The 23,054-nt window shown below is 39.3% G+C and overlaps 1 protein-coding gene across 18 annotated transcripts in view; it reads right to left on the bottom strand.

The window, feature by feature from the left end:
- Window positions 1–254: 254 nt before the first annotated feature.
- tcf4.L (transcription factor 4 L homeolog) overlaps window positions 255–23,054 on the bottom strand; it is a 278,465-nt gene continuing 255,665 nt past the window's right edge. For 13 of the 18 annotated variants that reach the window (XM_018266818.2, XM_018266783.2, XM_018266825.2 and 10 more), the window contains 5 exons: window positions 10,136–10,271; window positions 7,385–7,547; window positions 2,755–2,984; window positions 2,024–2,164; window positions 255–602 (listed from right to left, as the gene is read on the bottom strand). In XM_018266818.2, coding sequence (XP_018122307.1) covers window positions 2,028–2,164; window positions 2,755–2,984; window positions 7,385–7,547; window positions 10,136–10,271 — 666 coding nt within the window. In that variant the 3' untranslated portion in view covers window positions 255–602; window positions 2,024–2,027. The remainder of the gene's footprint in view (window positions 603–2,023; window positions 2,165–2,754; window positions 2,985–7,384; window positions 7,548–10,135; window positions 10,272–23,054) is intronic. The other 5 variants (XM_018266796.2, XM_018266803.2, XM_018266828.2 and 2 more) reach the window with 1 other exon arrangement.

Genomic DNA, 23,054 nt, shown 5'->3' with positions numbered 1-23,054 from the left:
GATCCATCTGTTCCTCCGACCCTAAGGAATGGCTAACAACGACGCTTTCATTTTCAATTTTTTTTGTAAATATCTGGGCAGCAATTCTTCCCTTTTTTACTTAATCCGGTAAGTAGCGGAATCCAATATCAAGTTTAAAAAAAAAACTTTTTTTTCCCCTTTCTGTTGTCCCCCAAGAAGTACACTTTTTTTTTCATTATTGCAATTTTTACCATTTTTAAATTAAATATTTTTTTTCCAGACTTACAAATGAATTATATATATATTTTTTTTATTCCAAAAGAAGTTTAGGCACAAATGCATGGTTCCACAGTGTGGAGAAGATTGCCAGTCACGAGGCTGCAACGTGCTGCTTGTAACATTCGCTAACGATTCGCTGAAAGTTCTCGCGTCACGCTTTTTTTTTTTCCTCTTGCAACGGGAATGCTGAAACCTCTTGCGTCTGCGCTGCATGTAACTACTCCGACTTGTCTTATATTTTACAAAAAGAAAAAAGGGATAAAGGAGCAATGTTGGTGTAGGTTTAAGATAATACAGCTGTTAAGAAAGTGGCTTCTTGTCTAAACGAAGAAACGCAAAAAAAAGAAAAAAACAACTTGGACCTGAAACATAAGCAGAGGAAAAAGGTAGGATTAATGTTAAGTAAGCTTATTATGTAAAACGTATGCACATGGCACCAATGGAATGAACTAGTGATGGGCGAATTTGTACCGTTTTGCTTCGCCACGAAATTCGAGAATTTCCAGCAAAACAGCGAAAAATTCGAGAAACGCAAATTTTGATGCCAGCGACTTTTGCCACACATTATTGTCAATGGGCGTTCGTTTAATCATTGCCGCCATCTAAACTAACGCAGGCGTCAGAATTGGAGCCGGCATAAAAAAAAAAAAGCTTTGACTCCAGTGAATGGGGCAATTTCGCGAATTTATAGCCGGTGGCAAAGTGCAGAAATTAGCAGCGAATTTGCGCCTGGCGAATAAATTTCGTCCATCACTAAAATTAACTTCTAAATAGGGGGTCTGTAGAAGGAACCCCACTGCACACTATGGGGGTTATTTATCAAAGTCCGAATGAATCTCAATATTTTGTGCTACAAACTCCAATCAAATCCGCTCTGTTTTTTTTAGGCTCATTTATTATTAAATCACAAAAATCTGGAAAATTTGCAAAAAAAAAAAATCATATTTTCATGTTTTTTTCCGATTTTTCATCCAATTTTTGCAGATTTTTTGCAAATTTTTACAGAATTTTCACCTGAAAACTCACGAAACCCAGCGCACATCAAAAAATCATTTGGACTTCTCCTTTAATTTATATGCAACCTTGACAGGTCTGAGATGCCGGATTTTCAGATTCTGACTTTTCCTTTCTCGGGTTTTAATAAATTCCGTAAAATTCGTGATTTTTCAAAAGTCAGATTTTATAAAATAATAAAAAAAAAACCACAAATTTTTCGTGATTTTTGCTTTCGGAGTTTAGTAAATAACCCCCTACAACTCCATTACAATTTTAGCCAAAAATGTTTTATTTGCAGAAACATTTCGTATGGGATGTAATGTATATAATGATATGAATTATACAGGTCTTCCAAGAGTATTCTCAGCAGTTCAATCTTTTTTCAACCAGATTACTGAAATTGCAAACTGGAGAGCTGCTGAATAAAACGCTAAATAACTCAAAAACCACAAATAATAACAAATGAAAACCAATTGCAAATTGTCTCAGAATATCACTTTCTACATTATAGGACATTAGAAAGTTCAGGGGTGTTAGTGCTCAGTGCAACTCAGGGGCAGCACTTAGCCCTTACACCTATATAAATTGGAGTTAGGATTTGGACAATTAGTGTTAGAATGATTTGCTCTGCTAAATAAATAGTTAGATTTGAAAAAATTGGTAACATTTTACCCACTGAATATCCCTAACCCCAGAACCGTATAATTCACGACACCTGGCAGTTATGTCCCTGTACAGCTGCCATATATTTTACAATCTGTTGCAGGAAAGGTGTTAAAAAATGTACCTTTTTACATCTGCCCCAAATGATTTGATGCATCTCCCATCCCAGGATGAGGACCTGCCATGGACAGTGGTGAGGGGTCGGAGGAAATCTTTTCTTCTTCTCTTCGCTTTAGACAGGCAGCTTTAGGATTCAAATTTCTCTCTGCAAACAAAATACAAACTGCATTTATACAGCACCAATAAAACAGTCCAAAGCTCTTTAGAGCAGGAGGTTAAATAAGAGACATTATAGATTAACAGAGGGTAAAGTTTTCAATTTCCAAAAAATTATTCCTAAAATGATGTTGCCTGCTGCTACTTTCATTCCATTATTGACTCCCAAATACTACTGGGGATTAATCAAGAACCCAAAAACAAATATGGATGCACACAATCTATTTTAATTTTTGTGAAAAATTCTGCTGAATACAAACATTTTTGACTTTCTTGTTTGTGTGACAAAAAGTCTGGACTGGACTTTTACATAAGCCTTTAGTAGCCTGTGATAGTAAGGCAAGAATATCTTATGCTCATATTCCCATTAACGAGGATGACCATAAACTTGTCCATATAGTGATGATAACAGTGATCTTCAAAGACCCCACCCTCCTATGTCTGATTATGGCCAGACCTATCAGTATATGGTTTCAACCTGGCCAACTCTGAATAAGCCCCATCCTAGTGTTGGACATATTAAGACTGTTCTGCCTTGGGACACTGAGAGGTAGAACAAGGAGAAGAATGTAAGATTACCTCGGACTTGCTGCTCTAAGTTCAGTATGACGGCCACAGCCTGGTGCAGTATTAAGAGCTTGGTCTGTGGCTTATCGCTCTTCAGATGAAGTTGCACCATGCGGCCCAGCTCCTTAAAAGCCTCGTTAATATCACGGACGCGGAGACGCTCCCGGGCATTGTTTGCCATCCGCCTCTCCTTCTCTCTTTCTGCCTTCTGCTCCGGGGTCAGGTCTTCGTCATCATTATTGCTGAGTAGTAAACGGCAAGTTTAAATAGGGGCTCTCCATACAAAGACTCAGACAGGTAGAGCACAACCATCATTACAGGTAACACACACACCAAACTGCATTGTAATTATGCCATACAGGCTATGCACAAACACACAGCAACCCATCGGATGTTTGCTTTCATTTTTCTAACCTGCTGTAGAGCTCAAAGAACGAAGGGCAATTCATCCTAGTGACCCCAATGGATGCAGGGGCGGAACTACCGGGGGAGCAGGGGGTGTGAGCGGGCCAGGGCCCGCACCCCCTCAGGGCCCCCTGGCAGTCTGTGCGCCGTGCATATCCCGGCCAGTTCCGGGTTTACGGAGGGGGGTGGGGGCCCGGCTGCACGTCCTGCATCAGGGCCCGTCCCCCTCTAGTTCCGTTTCTGATTTGATGACCATGAGTAAGAAGCTTGAATGACTTTGAACGCAGGCCAATAGAAGCACAACTTACACTCAAATACCAATCTCTCTACTACAATATAAATTAGGGATGCACCAAAGCCACTATTTGGGATTCAGTTGAATCCTTCATGAAAGATTTGTTGAATACCGAACCAAATCCTAATTTGTTTTGTGTTGAAAGGTCATATGATTTTCCTTCCTGTCCATAATTTACATATGCAAACTAGGACTCGGATATGGCTGAATCCTAGGACGAATACGGAACCGAATCCTGGATTTGGTGCATCCCTAATATAAGTGTTATGCATGGGAAAAATCAGTTAATATGAACTAAACCTGATCACCATCTTAGATGCAAATTCCCACATCTATATTTGCATTAAGCAGTAGCCACGGGTCTGCAGTTCTGATAGCTTAACGACTCTTGTTGGCAGAGCTTGACATGGATTCATGAGTCTGTGATGCCTCCTTTGGTGCAAAAAGCTTTCTCTCTAACAATGATTTCAAGAACATTAATTGCACCTTCCATGTGAGGGAGCAGGAGGCTTGACAGATACAGTTAGGCGCATAAATCTTTGGACAGAGACAACTTTTTTTCTAGTTTTGGGTTTGTACATTACCACAATGAATTTTAAATGAAACAACTCAGATGCAGTTGAACTGCAGACTTCCAGCTTTAATTCCGTGGGTTGAACAAAAAGATTGCACAAGAATGTGAGGAACTAAAGCCTTTTTTTAACACAATCACTTCATTTCAGGGGCTCAAAAGTAATTGGACAAATTAAAAACTTGAAAATAAAATGTTCATTTCTAATACTCGGTTGAAAACCCTTTGCTGGCAATGACAGCCTGAAGTCTTGAACTCATGGACATCACCAGATTCTGGGTTTCCTCCTGTTTAATGCTCTGCCAGGCCTTTACTGCAGCGGCTTTCACTTGCTGTTTGTTTGTGGCCTTTTTGTCTGAAGTTTAGTCTTCAACAAGTGAAATGCAGCTCAATTGGGTTCAGATCAGATACTGACTTGGCAATTCAAGAATATTCCACTTCCTTGCTTTAATAAACTCCTGGGTTGCTTTGGCTCTATGTTTTGGGTCATTCTAAAACGCCTTCCAATCAATGTGAGTGCATTTAGCTGGATTTGAGCAGACAGTGTCTCTGAACAGCTCAGAATTCCTTCTTGTGCTTCTGTCCTGTGTCACATGATGGATAAACACTAGTGTCCCAGTGCCACTGGCAGCCATGCACGCCCAAGCCATCACACTGCCTCCCAAATCTTTTATACAGAACTGTGCTATGCTTTGGATCATGAGCTGTTCCACACCTTCTCCATACTTTTTTCTTGTCATCATTCTGGTAGAGGTTGATCTTGGTTTCATCTGTCCAAGGAATATTTTTCCTGAACTGTGTTGGCTTTTTTAGATGTTTTTTTTTTTTTTAAGAAAAGTCCAATCTAGCCTTTCTATTCTTGATGCTTATGAGTGGCTTGTACCTTGCAGTGCACCCTCTGTATTTACTTTCATGCTGTCTTCTCTTTATGGTAGACTTGGATATGGAGACTCTTCCTCCTGGAGAGTGTTGTTCACTTGTTTGGCTGTTGTGAAGGGATTTCTCTTCACCATGGAAATGATTCTGTGATCATCCACCACTGTTGTCTTCCGTGGACGTCCAGGTCTTTTTGCGTTGCTGAGTTCACCAGTGATTTCTTTCTTTCTCAGGATGTACCAAACTGTAGATTTTGCCACTCTTATATTGTAGCAATTTCTCTGATGAGTTTTTTCTGTTTTTGCAGGTTAAGGGTGGCTTGTTTCACCTGCATATGGAAATCTTCCACATAAAAGCACCCCCCCCCCAAATCAACTCCAGGTCTTTTATCTGCTTCATTGATAATGAAATAACGAAGGAATTGCCCACACCTGCCCATGAAATAGCCTTTGAGTCAATTGTCCAATTACTTTGAGCGCCTGAAATGAAGCGATTGTGTTAAAAAAAGGCTTTAGTTCCTCACATTTTTATACAATCTTTTTGTTTAACCCACGGGATTAAATCTGAAAGTCTGCAGTTCAACTGCATCTGAGTTGTTTTATTTAAAATTCATTGTGGTAATGTACAGAACCAAAATTAGAAAAAAGTTCTCTGTCCAAAGATTTTTGGCCTAACTGTACATGGGGGCAAATTTACTAAAGGCCGAATTTTCACCTCACAAGGCTTTTCCATACTTTGTCAGATGTTAATTCGCAGCCAATATGCATATTTATCAAAAAGGGAAGTTACGTCTCAGCAGACAAACGCTGGCAAAGTTTCACCAGCGAAAATTCATCAGTGCGGACCGTTGTAAGCTAAGTTTCGGTAGCGTTCCTTGCATCCCAGCAAAACTTTGTTAACATACTTGTGCGTCAGTTTAAATTTGGCGGGTACATACAATATACTGTATGTCTTTATTAGAGATGTTGGTGCAAATGCTTGAAGTGACCACTTATTATTACACATGTCCAAGAAAGCAAAATAAAGACAAGGGATCCTCTAATGTCCTAGACGTGAGCCCACCCTAAAACAAATGCGGCACGAGCTTCAAAGGGTTAAAAATTTTTAAAAAAGAAATATATTTTACAGTTACAACTTTTAAACATAATCCCACAATAAAATATGAAAAGACAGCAGCGTTCTGTCTATTTTTTATGACTTTTTCGGCATACAGGATATGATGTCAGGATATGATGTCACAGACATAATAATGTTGAGGATGTCGTTTCATCTTATCAATTGGTCATAACCTAGGGAAACAGACTCTGGCGAAAAGGGTAACGGATTGGAAAATTTCCATTTTGATAAATTTACTAAGTAACGATCGTATGCCTGAGTGAAAATTCACTGGCCGAAACTTCGCTAGTGCTGAGCTTTTTCACCAGTGAATTGTCCTCTACACCTTTTAATAAATTGGCTATGTCCCTATGAGTTGCATTTTTGGCGAATTTTCGCTAGCGACGGCCACTTCGTCCATTAGTAAATCTGCCCAATGGCCTTCATGTCAGGAAAGTACACAGAATCTAAATATTAGGGATGCACCGAATCCACTATTTTGGATTCGGCCGAATCCGTGAATCCTTCCCGAAAGATTCAGCCGAATACCCAACAGGATTTGCATATGCAAATTAGGGGTGGGAAGGGGAAAACATTTTTTACTTCCTTGTTTTGTGACAAAAATTCACACGATTTCAATCTGTGCATAAACAAATTAGGATTCGGTTCGGCCGGGCATAAGGATTTGGCCGAATCCTGCTGAAAAAGTCAGAATCCTGGCTGAATCTCGAATCCTGGATTCGGTGCATCCCTAATATATATACACATACAGTGATTATGAAGAGAAACCCCTCAAGGGTCAGTGCTCTCAGTTTGCTCCTTTTAAGACATACATTGGCATAAGAGTTTGTTATCCGGAAACCCGTTATCCAGAAAGCTCCAAAAATTACAGAAAGGCTGTCTCCCATAGGGCTCCATTTTATCCAAATAATCCAAATTTTTCAAAATGATTTCCTTTTTCTCTGCAATAATAAAACAGAACCTTTGTACTTGATCCAAACTAAAATATAATTAATCCTTATTGGAAGCAAAACCAGCCTATTGGGTTTATTTAATGTTTAAATGATTTTCTAGTAGACTTAAGGTATGAAGATCCAAATTACTGAAAGATCGGTTATCTGGAAAACCCCAGGTCCTGAGCATTCTGGATAACAGGTCCCATACCTGTACTGAAGCCAATGCCCAGCAGGAAACCCCAAGTTTGGCTGTCCTTTGTGACAATATATTTCTGAAAAGGTAATAGACCGGCACTTTTATATGAATCCCTTGGTTTCCTCCAGGCTGTGAGATTTCTCGTGCCATGGAGGATTAAATACCTAGTTTCTCCATAATCCTTTCTGTTCACTTCATCAAAATCCAGTAAAGGAATTAAATGAAGCGACACTATTATATACTGTTACCTAGATCTTGACCTTGCAATTGATTTGATATCCTTCTTGTCGTCATCTAATTTCTTGTCGTCGCCAGATTTCGAGTCATGAAGGTTCTCGTCGCCTTCGTCTTCGGATTTGATATCGGAACTGCCTGGAGAGACGGCCTGCGCTTGGAGACCGGTTGGGATACCTGTAAGAAATACACGCACCAATGTAAGGTCTGGAGAGTTCCCAGGTTCAGATACAGGTATAGGAGCCATTATCTGGAAACCCGTTACCTAGAAAGCTCTGAATTACGGAAAGGAGGTCTCCCATAGACTCAATTTTATCCAAACATTTTAAAATGATTTCCTTTTTTCTCTGTAATAATAAAACAGTAACTTGTATTTTATCCCAACTAAGATATAATTAATCCTTATTGGAAGCAAAACCAGCCTATTGGGTTTATTTAATGTTTATATGATTTTCTAGTAAACAAGTTTTGAAGATCCAAATTACGTAAAGATCCCTTATCCAACTCCATATTTGAGGTGTAACAGGGGTCACCATCTTGGAAAGTGTCTGTGACACTCACATGCTCAGTGGGCTCTGATTGGCTGTAGAGAAGCTAAGCTTAGGGCTCGTCACTAATTATCCAGCAGAAAATGAGCTTCCCTGGCTGTAATATAAGCTGATGCTACAGGTTTGCTGATTATTAAATTCTGATGCTAATTGCACTGGTTTCTGTGCTGCCATGTAGTAATTATCTGTATTAATTACTAATCAGCCTTATATTGCGACATTTCTATTCTATGTGTACTGTATATTGTGAGTGGGTCCCTAAGCTCAGTAAGTGACAGCAGCACAGAGCATGTGCAGTGAATCAGCAGAAAAGAAGATGGGGAGCTACTGGGGCATCTTTGGAGACACAGATCTTTACTGCTAAAGGGCTGTGGTTGCCTTGGGCTGGTACAGAAGCACAAAACATAATGTACAACATTTCTAGCTACTTCTTTAGTTAAGCTTTAGTTCTCCTTTACGTATGGAGGTACCACTCCAAGCATATACAATTTCATTGGACCATTCTGAAGTGCCAGTGATCCTTAAGTCTGTCCATAGTTCTCTGCTTTATTGCACTCACAGTACTCAGCCTGAGAGTTAGGCCAGTGATACTGTGGTTCTGCCTGACTAAAGAAGTCCAAACCAGTGGAAAGGGGCCCAAGCTGATGGCCCATTATGGTAAAATTTGAGAATTATTATTATTTGGTCATCCATGTTACTACAGGATAGTGTCTATCAGGGTCATGTCTCTTTTACCTTATTATGAGATAAGGGCAAAAAAATGCACTGAACTGCAGGGGCCTGAACCCAAAACGTTTGGTGATCTGTGGTTGTACAATAATCTCTCTAATGCTTTATTTACCAGTAGGTCTTTCCAGCTGACACAAGGTCACCCATTCCGATTAGAAGAAAAGAGGTTCCGCCTAAATATTGGGAAGGGGTTTGTTACAGTGAGAGCTGTGAAGATGTGGAATTGTCTCCCTGAATCAGTGGTACAGGCTGATACATTAGATAGCTTTAAGAAGGGGTTGGATGGTGTTTAGCAAGTGAGGGAATACAGGGATATGGGAGATAGCTTATAGTACAAGTTGATCCAGGGACTGGTCCCATTGCCATTTTGGAGTCTGGAAGGAATTATTCCCCTCTGAGGCAAATTGGAAAGACTTCAGATGGTGTTTTTTTTGCCTTCCTCTGGATCAACTGGCAGTTAGGCAGGTTATACATAGATAACACGAAAAAGGGAATTTGCGGCTCAAATCTTATTGGAAGTCACTGACTGCGGGAAAATCTAAAACCACTCTTTTCTATATGAAAGGTGTTAGCGCTTAAAGTGGTGAAAAAACTAAACTAATTAGGCTCACCCCAAAATACTTGTGACCCGGGTGTATGAAAACCCCAGGTCCTGCACATTGAAACCCGCAAGTTAACTCATCAACAGCTTGTGTGGAAAAGGCACTCACCGAGTGTAAATGGTGGCCCGGTGCATCGCCCCAAACCCGTAGCTGGGGTGAATGGAGAGATAATGAAGAAAACGGCAAGCACTCCTGGAGCCACTTGTAGGTAAAAACAGCTTTATTTCAGTCGGTTAAAAGCATGCAGTGCTGCTTTTAACCGACTGAAATAAAGCTGTTTTTACCTATAAGTGGCTTCAGGAGTTCTTGCCGTTTTCTTCATTAGGTTATACATAGACTTAAGGTTGAACTTGATGGACATGTCTTTTTTCTAGGGATGCACCGAATCCAGGATTCGGGATTCTGCCTTTTTCATTAGGATTCGGCCGAATCCTTCTGCCCAGCCGAACCGAATCCTATATCCTAATTTGCATATGCAAGTTAGAGACGGGAGGGAAATCGCGTGACTTTTTTTACTTCCAAAACTAGGAAGTAAAAATAGTTTTATCCTTCCCACATGCATATGCAAATTAGGATTTGGATTCGATTTGGTATTCGGCTGAATCTTTTGCGAAGGTTTCGGCCGAATCCAAAATAGTGGATTCGGTGCATCCCTACTTTTTTCAGCCTATCTTACTATGTTACTTTCTCTAGTTTAGAGCTTCAGATTTATAGATAAATTCTCTAACTCACTAATGTATATAATGTCCACTAAACTATCATTTTTAGGTCATATGGTGCTCTCTAAGGTTTAATGTATCAGTCCTTAAGAAAGCCCCCATGTGTAATCATTAATAGATCAGAATATCTTAACCAGTGCGTCATTCTACTGAACAGTAATTCTTACCCCTGTATGGATCTTGGCCAGAGTTCAAATCGGGTGATGTAGCCGACTGTACAGGCAACTGCGGGACGGACACCTGATTTGGCACCAGCGAGTGGCTGCCCCTTAGATTAACACCATCTTCACGATGCGCTCCAACCTAAGGAAAGAAACACAACCGCATTGTTACCCCAATACAGAATTTAAGAGGGGGGGGGGTTATGTAGTTACTTGGCTACACTGTGTCCTGGGACAGTAACCAATCAGTAGTCAGTTCTTACCAATTGTATTCCTATAAAATAATGACAACAATGATCCGATTGGTTGATCTGAATGACTAGATCATGTTACTGCACAACCGTTAAGTAGAACTGGCTTGGAAACTAAGACAGATGACCCCTATGTACCCGCAGAGTATTTTACAAATGATAGCTGACTTTTCTGCAGACAAAACATTCAGATTTCTATTTACGAGTGCACAAGATTTAAAGGAACAGTTCAGTGTAAAAATAAAAACTGGGTAAATAGATAGGCTGTGCAAAACAAAAAATGTGTCTAATATAGTTAGTTAGGCAAAAATGTAATGTATAAAGGCTGGAGTGACTGGATGTCTAACATAATAGCCAGAACACTACTTCCTGGTTTTCAGCTCTCTAACTCTGAGTTAGTCAGTGACTATAAGGGGGGCCACATGGGACATAACTGTTCAGTGAGTTTTGTAGTAAATAACCAAAAAAGGTGAAGGAAGCCTCTAAAGCAGAGCTTTGCTGCAATTAAATTTTTTGGTTTTTGTGCCAATACATGTTTTGACTGACCTGGCTCACTCTTTTTGATTAATACATGTTTCGGGCCACAAGCCCTTTATCAAGTGCATCACAAAAAGCAGGAAGTAGTGTTCTGGCTATTATGTTAGACATCCAGTCACTCCAGCCTTTATACATGACATTTTTGGCTAATTAACTATATTAGAATATTTTTTGTTTAGCACAGCCTATCTATTTACCCAGTTTTTATTTTTACACTCAACAGTTTCTTTAAGAACGATACGTTCGGCTGGGTGAGCAAGGCACGAGCAGACGGGGATTTTAAAGGAAACAAAAAATAGATTCAGCCGTTCTTCGGATATGAATATATTTCTCTTTATTTCTTTTTTTGGCTTTTAAAAATGCACTAGAGGGAGCTCTTGTATTACCTGTCGCTTGGGGTGCGACGCTGCACATTTAGTGACAAATATGGGAGAGCAAGTCAGGCAGGTAAAAACATCAAATTGTCTCCCTGGGTGCTGCCGTTGAGCGAGCTGATTCCTACCAATCTGTCTTCTATCATGGCCGCCAACAGATCTGACAATTATCCTAATGCCCATATGTTTAATTGCGGGGCCTTCGATTCCCCCGTTGCCTGCGGAAATCAGGCAGGAATTTCTATTTGGCGTTTTGAGTTTAATTTGCGGAGACGAAAACTGCTCAGGCCTGCCATTTATCCCATGATGAAAGTTAATCCTGATGGGGGACTTGGAGTATTGTTCAAATCACTAGTCAGAACCAATGGCCAACGGGGCATTCCTTTATTATATAGAAAGCCTCACTTTAAATACATTACACTTTTTTATCCCTTTTAATATATAGAATATAAAGTGGTTATACAGGTATAGAATCCATTATCCGGAAACCCTTTATGCAGAAAGCTCCAAATTAAGGAAAGCCTCCATTATAATCAAATAATTTTTAAAAATGATTTCCTTTTTCTGTGTAATAATAAAACAGTGGCTTGTACTTGATCCCAACTAAGATATAATTAATCCTTATTGGAAGCAAAACCAGCCTATTGGGTTTATTTAGGGGGTTATATACTAAAATCCAAATCTATCTCGTTTTTTATTACTATTTGATTTCCTTTTTCTCTGTAATAATAAAACAGTACAGGTAGAGGATGCGTTCTCTGGAAATCAGTTTTCCAGAAAGCTCTGAATTACAGAAAGGCCATCTCCTATAGACACCATTTTATCCAAATAATCCTTATTTTTAAAAATGAAAAGAATAATTTTAAAAAATGATTTCCTTTTTCTCTGTAATAATAAAACAGTAGCTTGTACTTGATCCCAACTAAGATATAATTAATCCTTATTGGAAGCAAAACCAGCCGATTGGGTTTATTTAATGTTTACATGATTTTCTAGAAGACTTAAGGTACGAAGATCCAAATTACAGAAACATCCGTTATCCAGAAAACCCCAGTTCCCGAGCATTCTGGATAACAGGTCCCATACCTGTACCTTGAACTTTATCCCAACTAAGATATAATTATTACTTATGGGAAGAAAAAAACAGCCTATTTGGGTTTATTTAATGTTTACATGATTTTCTAGTAGACAAGATATGAAGATGCATATAGAAAGATCCATTATCCAGAAAACCCCAGGTCCCAAGCATTCTGGATAACAGGTCCCATCCCTGTTTGAATGAATGTATCCTACGTTCGTAACCGGAACCTTCACCAGGGAGGACCTTCACTAATATATATATATATATATATATATATATATATATATATATATATATATATATATATATATATATATATATATATCTATGTTTAGCGGAGTAATTGAACCAAATATATATATATATATAATTCGATTTAATAACTCTGCTGAACATTCTTCATACACCCAACTAAACCGTTGTTCGTAACAATTTAAGAGAAAACAAAGGGCAGAAAGTCTTCGTATGAAACGCGTATACGTCCTCTTTAAAAGAACCTACGCAATGACTTGTGGGTTGCAGCGTTACAAAACCCGATCGTATGTGAACGCGGGCCAAGTAAATTTTTAATTGTGATGAAAATGTGTCCAAGAGTCTGTCGTTAGCAGCCATTGTTCCTAGTTTGCGCACATCAGACTTCAACTGGAGTACAGCTATCTTCCATGAAAGAAATAGAGATTAATTAGTGTTTTTCATGCTGTTCAGATTTGTATCACACTGATTTTAAGATTATTTGCTTCATATCCAGCTGTCTTGCCCGGCCTATCCTAATCCCCATCTGGATAGTTTATGTGGCTTTGGAAAAAAAAAAATCTGTGACACAATATACAAAAACAAGTAAATAAGCACTTTTTACTATTGCTTCTTAAAAACATCCAAATTCATTTTTGTTTGCTTAAAACCCTGTCCGTAGCCCCCTTACTCGCCCAGCAGAAACAACGTTTGGAAGAAAAGTTCAAGAGCAGAGGGAAATATTGAAAATATAGATTTTTTTTTGCGTGTGTGCCCCAAGAGAAACAAGCTCAAACAAGGTGTTTGTATTCAAATTCCTCGATGAGAGATTATTCTCCAGACACCTGCTGGGGTAGAAGGAGGAAACTCTAAATCACTGTCAGATTCCTAAGAAATAAAAGAAGCAGTGTTGTAGGGCAAAGTAGTCTGTTGTGTTGAGCAAACAATTGGTGATTAAAAGGAACTTAACGGAGAGGTGCTGTTAACCACAATCCCCACCATCCTCAGACTGAGCAGATCCGAGTCACTGAAAACATGTGGAACGTAGTGGGGTAACTAGATATCCAGAGGTTGTCCTTTTTACCAATATATGTTGAAATTGCTCATTAATTAGGGCCTCATGGGGTCCTTTAAATCCTTGTCCTCTTGAGGCCTGGGTCTACCTCTGTATTTTTCCCCTGGTGCAACATATGATGGGGGAGTGCAGTAAACAGTAGGAAGACTGGGACCCCAGATATTCTAAAATTTATATTACATGTATGGGACCAGTTATCCAGAAAGCTCTGAATTACCTAAAGGCCGTCTCCCATAGACTCAGTTTTATCCAAATAATCCAATGTTTTAAAAATGGTTACAGAAAGGCCGTTATCTGGAAATCCGTTATCCAGAAAGCTCAGAATTACGTAAAGGCCGTCTCCCATAGACTCCGTTTTATCCAAATAATCCAATTTTTTAAAAATGGTTACAGAAAGGCCGTTATCCGGAAAGCTCCAAACTATGTAAAGGCCGTCTCCTATAGACTCAGTTTTATCCAAATTTTAAAAAATCCTTTCATTTTTCTCTGTAATAATAAAACAGTAGCTTATACTTGATCCCAACTAAGATATAATTAATCCTCAATGGAAGCAAAACCAGCCTATTGGGTTTATTTAGTGTTTACATGATTTTCTGGTAGACTTAAGGTATGAAGATCCAAATTATCCAAAAAGACCCATTATCCGAAAAACCCAGGTCCCAAGCATTCTGGATAAGCAAGCTTTCCTTTTAGTAGTTTTAACTATATATATTGCACAATCATTTGCTCTGACAAGGTTTATTAAAGTCAACTCTCCTAGTGGTGGCATTAGTCAGGGACATTACAGAGGGAAACCAGTAGGAAAGAAATGAAGGGGCTCAAACAACAACAAACAAAAAGAATTGGAACAAGAAGTGTCAACTAATAAACAGCCAAGGCAAATAGGGGCGGAATCTTTGTCCCACGACAGCCAAATTATGAGACTTATCTCCTCTAGGCAAGCTCAAAGCATGAGAATATGAATGGAGGTGGGGGCAGCCTGGACTCTAGTGATCAGTCAGGTTGAGATATGAGAGTGGGTGGGTAATCCAAATCCCCATTTTCATGTATCCTACAACTAAAGTGTCTCTGACCATAAATTGAGACACAATTTGGGACATCAACCTAAAAATATTTGTTTTTCTAGGAGATTTAGTGAATAAAGTACCCCCTATTGTAAAACAAGGATATTATAAGTCACCGAGGAGGTCATGAAACTCCTCGGTAACTTATAATATCCTTATATTTTACAAGAGGGGGTACTTTATTCACTATATAAACATCCCTATCACTAACTAAATATACCCCAATGACCCTCAACTCCCATGAGAATGTGAAGTGATCAGTGAGACTGAGATATAAGACTGTGTGGGTATTCCAATCCTCATTTTCAACACAATTTGGGACGTTAACCTAAAAACTAAAACTTTTGCTTTTGTAGGAGATATAATTATAAGCCCCAACTAAATACACACCAATGATCCTCAACTTCATGTTCAGTTCTTTCTTGTCCCTTCACACAGAAGATCTACTTTCTAACCCATACCCCTCAACTGACAGCTGCCTATCCTGCAAAATTGAGTTTTGTTTTTTTTTTTACAGTGGAATTTTATACCGAAAGCACAAAAATGTTCTGAAGAAATGGGGGAAAGAAAACCTAGTGCATTCTATGGAATTCATGAGTAAAACTAAAATTAATAAAAAGAAAAAACAGCCTGATCGGACTAAATTCTATTTTTGTCTTTCAGGTTTCAAGATCCCCTCTCTCATTTGCACCCACTGACTGCGCTAGAGTGTGTTTGTGCAGTCGCTTTGGAAGGACAATTTGAGTGAGTTCACCTGAAGTGCCTCCATGTTGCAGAGACTATGGCAGAGACAGTGTAATTACCAATATGCTACCTAACAGCTTCTGTGTCCTAGGATTAGAATCTGACCATGAAATATCAATTGCACACAACCGTCAAAGACTGCCTGATTTGCAGTTTCAATTATCTTCCCCCATATCTCATCAATAGGCGGAGAACGAAAGACAATTTGCTCAAATATGAAAAGTGCTGCTTGGAAGAGAAGTGCCTCCTCGAGATTGGTGGGAAATAGCCCTACAAAGCTCCTTAATAGCTCACAGATGGGCCCTCCATTCATGGAGTAAGAACATGAGACAAAAGCTCAGTGTACACAATAAACATAACTGCGTGGGGACAGGGGCTCATTCTCTAAACAGCCAGAGACTCTCCTGGAAATTCAGAATTTATACCCACAAACCGAATGCCATGGAGGAGACAAATCGTGGCTTTTGTGAGTGGACCATGCACAGAAACGGTACCGGCTGCATCAAGTGGTGGCACTTAAAATTCAAATCCAGGATTCAGCTCAGGATTCGGCTCGGGATTCACCCTTTCTCAGCAGAATTCAGACAAATCCTTGTGCCTGGCTGAACCTAATCTGCATATGCAAATTAGGGGTGTGAAGGGAAAACAAGTGACTTTTTGTCACAAAACAAGGAAGCAGAAACATTTTTTCCACTTTTTCCTTTCCCGCTCCCAAATTTGTATATGCAAATTAGCATTCGGATCTGGTTTGGTATTTAGCCTAATCTTTCACAAAGGATCCAAAATAGTGGATTCTGTGGATGCCTACTTAAAATCTTAAAATCTGTTTTGCCCAGATATTGGCCTTCAGGTAATGGTTAGTTATCCTACAGCAGGGTCGGACTGGGCCGGCGGGACAGTAGGAGAAAGCACGGTGGGCCCTGTCCCAGACCCGATCCCCACAGCTACCTGAGCTACTCATATGGGTGAAGGGGGTTGCAGCTGGGGTCTGGTGAATGGCCTGGGGGAATTTTGCCCATCTTGTTGTGCCATGGGGCAGCATCAAACTGGGAGGGTCTGGGCCTACGGGAGCTGCAGTATCAGAGGCCTGCACCCCCCAAGTTTGATGCTGCCACATGGCACAACAAGATGAGCAAAATCTACAACCTTTTCAGAAAAACAAGTACAGGTATAGGACCTATTATCCAGAAGGCTCCGAACCTGGGGTTTTCTGGATAAGGGATCTTGCCATAATTTTGATTTCTATACGTTAAGTCTACTATAAATCATGTAAACATAAAATAAACCCAATAGGCAGGTTATGCTTCCAATAAGGATTAATTAGATCTTAGTTGGGATCAAGTACAAGGTACAGGTATAAGAATTGTTATCCAGAATGCTCAGGACCTGGGGCTTTCCGGAAAACGGATCTTTCCGTAATTTGGATCTTCATACCTTAAGTCTAATAGAAAATCATGTAAACATTAAATAAACCCAATAGGCTGGTTTTGCTTCCAATAAGGATTGATTATATCTTAGTTGGGATCAAGTACAAGCTACTGTTTTATTACAGAGAAAAAGGAAATCATTTTGAAAATATTTAATTATTTGCCTAAAATGTAGTCTAAGGGAGACAGCCTTCCCGTAATTCGGAGTTTAGTGTATAATGGGTTTCAGGATAACGGATCCAATACCTGTATATAATAACTCTAAGAGCTGTACTTGTGTCACAGATCATTTCTGGTTTAGAGGCTGGGGGGTAAGGGCAAGTTAACATTTCATCATCATTTATTTATTTAGCATTTAACATTTCCCCGTTTACCTTAAAATTGTCCTGTTTTAGATCTTGTATATAACATCAAAAGAAATCAAAATAAAAAAAGATATATATATTTTTTTTTAAAAAACAACTCAACTCATGAATCATGAATAAATCTGTAGGATACATTTAGCTCTATAATTTTCTTTGGATTTATCAGCTAGAATAAAAGCAGATTTGTAAAAATATAGAGGGGGGGGAATTTCTTATCCGAGCTAAAGTGCAGCGTTGTCAGAAAGGGAAGGAATCAACAGTACAACTGGCCTCTAATGGTATGAGAGTATCACTGCTCTAAATGGTTCCCTATGCGGCAAAATCCTTTCATCTCCATTGTATATAATAATAGTTTCCATATGCGCACGGACTCTGCTATAAATAAGATCAAAAGCCGTAAGTAAGGATTTAATAAAAAATGACATTAAAAGTGGCAGAAAAAAATATCAAAGTTCAACACTTAAAAAAAAAAATCTCACTAAGCAGCTTTTCCAAATATCGAGGCGTAGAGGGCATTAAAAAAACAAAAAAAACAAAAAGCCGAAATCTGTTTAAGCCACTGCTTAAAGAAGAAGAGTGAAAACATGTGGCCAAAAATCTAAAAAGCATTTCTGTATTGGGCTGTGGATGTCTGAATGTGAGATGGACTACAACTCCCAGCATCTTTTCAGCTGACTTCAGCAATTAACTCGGCATGGCAGCATTCCCTGTTTCCCGTTTCTCCATTGCTTGAATTGAAACACACAGGAGGCTTCGGAGAGGAAGTTTTCCTTGGCAGAGGATTGTTATTGATGGGATGTGAAAAGTCCAACTTTCATAACAAATTTTCTTCCAGGACAACAAAATACTCTTTATTTATTTTTCAAACAATTCTCACTTGATTAGAAAGTGCCAATAATGGGCATATTTATGAAAGGTCAAATTTCGAATTTATGTGCATTTTATTTTTACTCTAATAAATTAGAATATCCTCACAACTCGAATGGGAGATTATTTAAAGGGATACTGTCATGGGAAAAAACATTTTTTTCAAAATGAATCAGTTAATAGTGCTGCTCCAGTATAATTCTGCACTGAAATCCATTTCTCAAAAGACCAAACAGATTTTTTTATATTCAATTTTGAAATCTGACATGGGGCTAGACATTTTGTCAATTTCCCAGCTGCCCCATGTCATGTGACTTGTGCCTGCACTTTAGGAGAGAAATGCTTTTTGGCAGGCTGCTGTTTTTCCTTCTCAATGTAACTGAATGTGTCTCAGTGGGACATGGGTTTTTACTATTGAGTGTTGTTCTTAGATCTACCAGGCAGCTGTTATCTTAGTTAGGGAGCTTATCTGGTTACCTTCCCATTGTTCTTTTGTTTGGCTGCTGGGGGGAAAATGGAGGGGTTGATATCACTCCAACTTGCAGTACAGCAGTAAAGAGTGATTGAAGTTTACCAGAGCACAAGTAACATGACTTGGGGCAGCTGGGAAATTGACAATATGTCTAGCCCCATGTCAGATTTCAAAATTGAATATAAAAAAGTCTGTTTGCTCTTTTGAGAAATGGATTTCAGTGCAGAATTATGCTGGAGCAGCACTATTAACTGATTCATTTTGAAAAAAATTTTTTTTCCCATGACAGTATCCCTTTAAGAAAAAAACATTTAATATTCGATCAAATAGTCCCGAATCAAATTTGAATCAAAATTCGAATCGAGTTTTCCCTCCGAAAAAAACTCAAATGTCAGTGTCAATTAACATCTTCAAATGGGATTTGAATTAGGACTGTTTCCATGGTCAAGAGGTGCTAAATCTTACATTCAAATTGGTGGATTAAAATTCGAATGTGTGAATTTTGACACCAATTTTTCTTGAAAATTTGAATTTACTATTCGACCCTTATTAAATCTTGTCTTAAGTGTCATTTTAAACAAATCTGTTCTTTTATTTATAAGTTGTTTCCTCCCGTGGGTTCCTTCCCGGGTCTCTCTATTTCCAGCAACAATGCAAATAAAGCGGTCTTTGATATACAGTAAGTGCCCGTAATTGTAAATCTCGGTACGATGATGTCACTTCCTAACAGGGGCGCTTTGGAGCCTTCGGAACGGCTCGGCCAACTACGGATAAATCTGAAATTGTGTACCGCTTCCGTAGCTACCTATTCCAAGCTACTTGATCAATGCCTCTCGCATTAATAAAAAGAATATTTATATACATACTAATATTGTGCTGCACTGGCTTTGTGGTTTACTGGCATCATTCGAAGACTTTTCTGGTTTCCCTTTGAAGAGACGCAAAATAAGAAAATTTAAAAACCAGGACAGATTGAAGTTTAGATGTTGGACATCTCCTAGTAAAGTCCTATGAAATATTCGAAACTTTTCACTGTAGGTACCATTTCGTGGATAAGGATACGTTGGTTTAATCATATCAAGGTCTACGGGAGATAGCCTTTCTGTATTTCAGAGCTCTGGATAATGGGTTTCTTGATAACGGATCCAAGAACTGTGTTATGTAGGGGTGTATTTACAGCCCTATTCATCTGGCCCCTCTGTTAATGCAACAAGACCACACAGCCCTTGACCTGCTAGGCCACAATCTTCTCTGATCCCTGCAGTGGTAGATAATCTCCTGTATCCAACCAATCAGCTCCTGGGCTGAGCAGATAAATACTATACCAGTGGCCATTGGGACACTTAACCCAAAGAAACGGAACTACAGGAATAGAAACGTTATAGCAACGTAGGATGATTGGTCAACCCTCCATCAGAATCTGTCACGCGTACAGATGGTGTTTCGAAACAAGCTGTCCAACCAGCTACTTTTTCATGAGGGATGCAATGAATTCAGGATTCGGTTCGGGATTTGGCTTTTTTCAGCAGGATTCAGTCCAAATCCTTGTGCCTGGCCAAACCAAATCCGAATTTGCTTATGCAAATTAGGGGTGGGAAGGGAATTCTCAAAACATTCGTCAAAAACAAGGAAGTAAAAATAGTTTTTCCAACTTTTTCAATTCCGGTCCCTAATTTGCATATGCAAATTAGTATTCCGATTCGGTTTGGTACTCGGCCAAATCTTTTATGAAGAATTCAGGGATTCGGTGCATCCCTTCTTTTCATATTTCCAATAGAAATACAAAGGGAAAAGAAAAAGAACATAAGTGGCCCCTCTTTGTCTCCCATAATTGTCTCATTCACGATAAATATGTGACCAGGGTCCGACCTGCTCATGTTGCAACGTTTACGGTTAAGTTCCGATTTCTCCAATTACACCCAAAGACACAGGAGTGGACCCAGATTCCCACATCCAAATGCTGGTAACAGAATGCATCCCATTAAACCCAATCCAGTGAAATCAGCCACATTCCAGCCTGTTCCCAAGCACCTGCTTTACTGATGACCTCAGCTCAGCTTCTCAACATTCAGACGGTTTCACAAAACAGCTTTTTAAACAAAAGCCAGCTGTTTCCGATCAAGACTACAGGGGAAACAAAAATCCGAGGATCTTGGGGGGAGTGGGGGTCTATTACTTGCCCAGATAGAACAATACTTCATTAACTCAAACTCACTTTATTTTTTATTATTAATAATAATTTCTTTTCGGATCATTTATGTAAAAAAAAAAAAAAAGGGAACACGCTAGCACAACAAAATAGTTTGAAAAACATGTGAAACCTTGAATTTATCGTTAAAAAATGCATCGTTTCAGGAAATCATCTTTTTTTCTACATCCTGACGGTGACAAACATGGAATAAAATGACATTCTACTCAATAAATCCAATACCCAAAGTGCTCAAGTGCTGTCTTTGAAAATGCTTATGGGTTCTTTAAAGTTGGAAATCACTGAATGTAAACAGATCCAACCGTGCCCTCAGGTATGTGATACATTATCTAGAAGGCTACGATTTACAGAAAGACTCCATTTTATCCAAATAATCCAAATTTTAAAATTTCCTTTTTCTGTTATAATAAAACAGTAGCTTGTAACTTGATCCCAACTGAGACATAATTAATCCTTATTGGAAGCAAAACCAGCCTATTGGGTTTATTTAATGATTTTCTAGTAGACTTAAGGTACAGTATGAAGATCCAAATTATGGAAAGTTATCTGGAAAACACCAGGTGCTCAGCATTCTCGATAACAGGTCCCATACCTGTACTTCGAATATTAACCATATTACCCAACAAATTCTTTAGCTTACTGGTCATGAAATAACACGCCAGGACGCAGGATATGCAATGACATCATGCAGCCTGGAAGAAACGCACTCACACACACGTGTTACAAATGAAAAAGTCCTCGGCACGTGGCCACAAAAAGCAAACAAGTTTTATAAAAGAAAATATCTCCGGGAAATGTTCTACAAGGTTGGAGGTGTTGAACGTGCGGAACAGAGTCGCTAGCACCTTGGTGTCAGACGTGTGACTGCACTGCTAAATGTTTTCCAGAAGTAGGTAATTGCTAGGGGACATAAATATTATATCATTCCATCACTCATTGTGTCAGCCTCGAGGCAGAAAAGAAGAGAGGAAAGATGGAATCCTAAGAAGGTATGAAAGGCAAGTATGTCTATCGGTGTGGTGGCTCTGGAGACAAAATGTACTTTGCAGGACTCTCTTTTTCTGTAGAATATAAAAGTGCCTAATTTGTGACCCTTTAGCTTTTGTGGGTCTACAACTCCCATCTAACTGGTCAAAGCACACCCCTTTTATATAACCTGGTCACACCGCATTAAATTCTGGCCACATCCCTTGCCAAAAATCAGAGAGGTCAGAGGATTTTCAGAGGTATCACTCCACTGAATTCTTTCTAATTAAATATTTACAGGGTGCTGCTCTAATGCTTATGATAAATTACAGCAGCCAATAATAAATTTGTGTTGCCATTGGAATTATAAAAGAACGCTCTATTAGGGATGCACCGAATCCAGGATTTGGCCTTTTTCAGCAGGATTCGGCCGAATCCGAAGAGGACATCATGCTGCAAATTAGGATTCGGCCTAATCTTTTGCGAAGCATTCGGGGGTTCGGCCGAATCCAAAATAGTGGATTTGGTGCATCCTTACAATCTATGCAGTCATGCACCAGTGGAGCATAAAAAAGTGATGAGCAGGTCATAAATATCTTCACCCGAAACCTCCAATAACCTACAACTTCCAAACCTAAAGCCAGCCCAGCATGAAGTCCTCTTCTACTTTATGAACCACACTCAACTACCCTCTGCTAATTCATATAAGGATGAGTTTAGCCACCATAGGCTGACAGGGTCAGCATTACTATATTACCAAAGAGGAGGGGACTTGCTTGAAGTTAGACCTGCTACCCAACTGACCCTGCACTTGGCCCCAACCTCCAGGCCTGCTCATCATTAGCCCCTATTATATACACACAAACACCTACTGGCTTTTGACCCCCTAGTTTATTTTGGTCTGTGGGAGAAAGACCCAGAGAAACAAAGTGGTCATTAAGCATTGCAAAGATGGTCGTCTGGCTGAAATCAAACCCATGACGTTTGCATAGCTAAACACTGTGCTACCATGTCTTCCTGTAAAGTTACTGCCTATGATGAATGCCTTATGTGAGGCAATATTCCACATCCCTTTTTTTTTGTAGCATTATAGGGTAACAGTAGTTTCCCCTCTAAGGAGTAAAACATGGGAAAATAAACTTGGGGATAAAAAAAAGCATATTTTGGTTATGAATCGGCCACAAGACTGTCCACTCTGAGGCCCAGAGCTGGATTGGGTTTCACATTACCGCTGGATATTCCTCATCTGAAATGAATGGGGC

Source organism: Xenopus laevis, chromosome 1L (assembly GCF_017654675.1).
Source record: "Xenopus laevis strain J_2021 chromosome 1L, Xenopus_laevis_v10.1, whole genome shotgun sequence".
NCBI lineage: Eukaryota > Metazoa > Chordata > Amphibia > Anura > Pipidae > Xenopus > Xenopus laevis.
Note: the sequence above shows the minus strand (reverse complement) of the source record. Positions and strands in the feature narration are given on the sequence as shown.